Raw genomic sequence first — 5,668 nt, forward strand, 5'->3', positions numbered from 1 at the left:
CCCCCCCCCCCTCCCTCTCTAACACTCTCGCCTCCCCGAGCAATCGGAGTTACTTATCTCTGTTTTATTTCAGGCTTTTCAGAGGAATACGAAGATGGGTTTCCAGATGCCGTCTCATGGAATTCAATCAATGCTTAAAGAGGGTCACAAACATCTCTCGGGTTTAGATGAGGCCGTTCTCAAGAACATTGACGCCTGCAAACAGCTCTCCACCATTACCCGAACCTCTCTTGGTCCCAATGGTATGTTTCATCTGATCCTGAACCCTACTGCTTCTTTTTTCCCACTTCCTTCCATTTTATGTCATTTTCAGTACTAAAAACGAGAATGCTATGCTCCCATCCACTTTTTTCTGAAGCAAACCGATTTTAGTCTTCTCCTGTTTTGTATAGTGACTCGTCTTCTTCGCATTATCAGTTTCTTATTACGCCACCTAAGGGAGGCCTGGTTTTCCCTTCCAAGTGGCAATATTTCTGTAAAAAGGGACAGAGATGCATTATATTCAAGATCGGCTAATAATTCTAACATGATCTTCTGGATTAACCTTGCAATTATAAAGATAAAGGTTGATTAGGCGAGATGGTTAAGTTTTTTTAGAATTTCACATCTGGTCTGATATACAAACATTTCAACATTCATTCTGAATTTAGCTATCAGTAAGTCAGTTGCGAACCTAACCGTAGCTCAACTGTTAAAAGACTTTATATTTGGACCATTCAAATCTCGACCTACACATATAATTGAACTTAAAAAAAAAGTCACAACACACTAAGTACTGATAATAAAATGAAGTTGGAGAATAATAACGGGCACTTAAAGTTGGAGAGTAATAAAGTTCTCATGCAGTTTTACGTTTCTGAACGACATAACTATGCTGATAATAAAATGAAGTTTAGTAAGATTTAGATGGAAGATCCGAAATGTATTTTTGTAACATGAACGGTTTAATGCCCATGCTAAGTATTTATTCTCCACCCGAATGGTTTTTCACTCAACCGTTTGGTTTATTTCTGTGGAAAAACTGCTAACTTTGTACTACCAGCTTGGTGAAATTGCTAGTTGAAATTGCAAGTACGTCATTGGTATTTTTATATTGTTAGTCACTGTTTTGATCTGTTGAAATTCCTTGCTAATGAAAGCATTCCACACTAATATATGATTATGGTTGGTGGGTCTGGGATTTTATGTTAAAGTTGTGCTTGTGAAATATTCTGTGTAACATGTCTGTAGCTTGATTACTGAAGAATTATGTTAACTACCTCCAAATTAGCATTGTTATAAAAAGTTACAATTACAATTAGATTTTGTCCTTGGTTTGAGACTCTTTGTAGGGTTAGCACCAATGATTTTATTCAGAGATCTTCATTTATCGTGCTTTGTTATAAAGCAAGCTTTTGAAAGTCATTAATCATCTGCTATCATTTTGTATGCTCATTTTCCGATGAGATTTGGGGAAGATTATGATTTCTTATTTCTCATGTGCCTCCTTGGAGTTACCGTGATTGGATAGTGAGGTTTTGTTGTGTCTGATTTTCTACAAAATAGGAAAAGTTCTTTGGCATTTTTTTTTTTGGAAGCTCTTTAGTACACTTGTAACGACCCTATTCCTATTTCGATACCTCGAATCACAGGTTGCCACGTATATTCAAGGGCAAAAACTGCAGTAAAATTTTCTTCTGTAAAATTGGGGATACAAGGGATTTTAAATTTAAATATGCATTCGAAATTGACATCAAAGTAGTTTAAAGGTAATATCTACAGAGTCAATTCAAAACGGTTTACAGAAAATACATATGTTTCGAGAAATAGCATTTAAAATAATAATAAAATGACAAGAAGGAAGACAACTTGATCTAAAGGGCACCCCCTGCAGCTGTACGGCTCTGCACGTTCCCGCCATCAGGAGTGGTCTACACTCCATCTGAAAAAAAAATAGAATAACATGGAATGAGTATAAAAGTACTCAATAAGCAACCTGCTTGTAGGCTCTTGTCAAACTTAATCCTATGCACGGAAACTTAAGCTATGTGCTCTTAAGCTATGTGCTCATAACTGTTTTTAACAAACTGGGGTTAAACAATTATACCAAACTTGACAGGTCACTTTACAACTACCCTCAACATACCTCCTTTAAAGAGAACTCAATCCCTCTTAGGTTCACAACCTAGAGGTTTTCTATTTTCTCTCGACTCTAGGTTTCACGTATGTCTAGGTCTTTCATCTGTCTTGCGCAAAGTGTGCCTCGAGTCCTTGTGGCCCATGGAAGGACCATAGGGTAATACTCATAAGTTTGGAGGAGCCCTTTTTGCTCTAAACGGTGACCGTACTCCATACATATTACCTATTGAGCTCTGATCAGTGGACTCTCCCTAGTGGTGTCAGACAACATGTACCTGTTCCTAAAATCAGTAAACTACCTGTCACTACGCCCTTTTTAGGGTGGTACAGTAAAACTACCTGCTCATGTACCCTCATTGGGTTAGAATAGTAAAACTACCGTCACTATGCCTTCTCTAGGCTGGGACAGTAAACTACTTGCTCATGTACCCTCATCGGGTTAGAACAATAAAACCACCTATCTTAGGAATAGTAACTACTTGTTAGTTTGCCTTTTCAAGCTAGAACAGTAAAACTACTTGTCACTACGCTACTCAGGCTGAAACAGTAAAAAGGCCATGACTCTCCCCATAAGTACTACAGTAGTATACCCTTTATGACCCCTGAAATCCTCTATGGGTGGCAACTAAGCCATGTGTGACAAGTAGATCCTAACCTCTGTTGGTTAGTTCACGAATAGGGGTTGTGCGTTATCTGTCTTTACAAGGTACCTAGTCAATCCAAGGAGGTGGAACTCATGATTGGGTGCTAGGACCAAAATATATGAAACAATAGTTCATAGTCTATGGAAACCATAACTATCACTCTATGATACATTGCTATATTCACACTCATGACAGGGTAATAACGGGCTATCCAAACCCTAAATCGTGCATAATAAACGTATAAAAGCATACAACATGATCGTCATGCTCATTAAGTGATAATAATCTAGCCTCAATATACTGGAAAGCATAGAAGCCTAATGTTCTATTAGAGTTCACAATCATGTATGCGGAAGCTATATAACTATAAATAAGATTAAGTGGTAAACAGTTCACATTATCTAAGCACAATTATCATGAGACTAGGTCAAACTAGGCTCCTAAACATAATACTCAATCATTGCCCTCAATCCTTATCGACTCCTACAAGTATTTCTTAGAAACTTGCTCCATATGGTTACTTGATTGTAGACTTAGACTTCCCAAGCTTGTTTTGGGTCTTCGAGGATATTCCAAATTTCTCCAAAATTCCTCAAATGCCCTAAATTAAGTCAAAACAAGAAAATTGATGAAAATGGCTAGCTTCAAATTCGTTAAAGAAAAGGTTGAGAAACTAACGGTTGATTGTACGGTCATCTTCTCCAACTTGCGTGCGTGCCATTCTGCTTTCCTTCTTTTTGTATTTTTATTTTTTGGAAAAGAGAAATCTTTTATTTATTTTCATAAAATTCTATGTGTTACAATACTTGGTTGGAAAAGAAGTAGCAGAGTTTTGGGGATTAAAAAGAGAGTTTTCTTTTTAGGTAGGGCTACAGAAGGTTGCCTCTTAATATTGCTCTCTCGGCTATTATAACTTGTTTCTTTTGGAAAATTTTCTAGGTTTTTTAGTTATAATCCGTGATTGTCATTTTAATTTCATTCATTCCCTGATGGTTTGGCTATGTTTCCTTTTATCTTTTTAAAATTTTTTTTTTTCAGGTTGACTTTATTTCTCCCTTCCATCTTTCTAAAGGAAGTTGGAACCTTAATAAAAAAGTTTTTGTTTTTTAAAGTGTGGAGAACTCAACTGTCAAGTGTAATGTGCAAAAGGAAAAAGAGGGTTCTTTTTACTATCTATATGTTTTTTAAATTATAAGCGTGAAAATGGAAAAATATGAACAAAATATTTTTATATGAAAAACATACCACTATAAATGATATTATAATGGGAACTTTGTGAAAATGAGGACCACCGTAAGATATCATTTGAAGATATCGGCTTTTAGACAACTTATGTTCATATTTCTTTTTAAAAATAGAAAATAAAAAAAATAACATAAAAAGGTGCCTTGCCTCAAAAGAGTGAGGCACCTAGGGCTGAGGCATCCTTCTAAGTTTTTTTTTTTGTTTTTCATTCTTTTTAATGGAAGCTAGCTATGAATTAAAAAAAAGTAATTGTTCAAAGAACTACTTCTAACTTTTGTAGCCCATAAATCTATTTTTCATTATTGAATGTTGTAAAAATGAGAGTAAAAGGTAAAACAATCCGGTACAATCTAACAATTTTTTCTAAAGCCATCATCTACAATAAAGCTCTATAGGTAATTTTTACTTAATGTCTAAGGTTGGAGCATAATGTGGATGTTTGAGAGAACAATTAGGACAATAATGTTCAAGGATTGCTTCTCCAACCTCTGCACTTGTTGTTTGTGTTAATGCATATCGACTTCTATTCTAATTATACATGCACACACACACACACACACACATATCTGTATATATATATATATCTATATGTATGTATGTATTCAATGTTTTCTTTCTTGAGTCTTTTTGTACCGTTCTATTCAAAACTTAACCATCTATGTCAATGGTCTTATTCTTAAATATCTTTTCTCAGGAATGAATAAGATGGTAATTAATCATCTTGACAAGCTTTTTGTCACAAATGATGCTGCCACAATTGTCAATGAACTAGAGGTACAGCATCCTGCGGCCAAAATTTTGGTTTTAGCAGGTAAAGCTCAGCAAGAAGAAATTGGTGATGGGGCTAATCTGACAATTTCGTTTGCTGGGGAACTTTTACAAAATGCTGAAGAGCTCATCAGGATGGGTCTACACCCTAGCGAAATAATCAGTGGCTACACAAAAGGAATCAATAAGGTTTCTCACTCTGTACAATGGTAACGAAATACATAGAATACTTTTATAACATGGTATTTTAATATCTTATCTTCTTTTTGTTTCAGACTGTCGAGGTTTTGAATGAACTAGTGGAGAAAGGTTCAGAAAACATGGATGTTCGTAACAAAGAGGAAGTCATTTCGCGCATGAAAGCTGCTGTTGCTAGCAAGCAGTTTGGACAAGAAGATTTTATTAGTTCTCTAGTGGCTGATGTATATTTGCCTACTTGTTGCAATTGAGTAATTATCCTGTAAACTTTTCCACCTGCAAATTATGTATACTTTTTGTGTTGCAGGCTTGTATTCAAGTTTGTCCTAAGAATCCAGCAAATTTTAATGTGGACAATGTTCGAGTTGCAAAGTTATTGGGAGGTGGTTTACATAATTCTTCAGTAGTGCGTGGCATGATCTTGAAAAGTGATACTGTGGGAAGTATAAAGCGAATTGAGAAGGCCAAGGTACAAATCATCATTTATTTACACTTCCATTATGCTGAACGTGTTTCTTGAGTACATTCCTACTTTTGATTCATGTTCTTCTGTGAGGTTATAGATGCTCTTATTTTTATTATTTGTTTTTTCTTTTTATATGTTTACATCTGGTTCAAAAAAAAAAAAAAAAAAAAAAAAAAAAAAAAAAAAAAAAAAAAAAAAAAAAAAAAAAAAAAAAAAAAAAAAAAAAAAA

At 35.0% G+C, this 5,668-nt stretch overlaps 1 protein-coding gene across 2 annotated transcripts in view; it reads left to right on the forward strand.

Moving 5' to 3' along the window:
* LOC111439253 (T-complex protein 1 subunit theta-like) overlaps positions 1-5,668 on the forward strand; it is a 19,242-nt gene that overhangs the window by 1,806 nt on the left and 11,768 nt on the right. For both annotated transcript variants that reach the window (XR_002709779.1, XM_023077026.1), the window contains exons 2-5: positions 74-242; positions 4,702-4,964; positions 5,051-5,197; positions 5,281-5,442. Coding sequence is in view for 1 of the 2 variants with exons in the window: in XM_023077026.1 (XP_022932794.1) it covers positions 95-242; positions 4,702-4,964; positions 5,051-5,197; positions 5,281-5,442 (720 nt within the window). In the remaining variant the exon portion in view is untranslated. The remainder of the gene's footprint in view (positions 1-73; positions 243-4,701; positions 4,965-5,050; positions 5,198-5,280; positions 5,443-5,668) is intronic.

The sequence above is a fragment of the Cucurbita moschata genome, unplaced genomic scaffold (assembly GCF_002738365.1).
Source record: "Cucurbita moschata cultivar Rifu unplaced genomic scaffold, Cmos_1.0 Cmo_Scf00088, whole genome shotgun sequence".
Taxonomy (NCBI): Eukaryota; Viridiplantae; Streptophyta; class Magnoliopsida; order Cucurbitales; family Cucurbitaceae; genus Cucurbita; species Cucurbita moschata.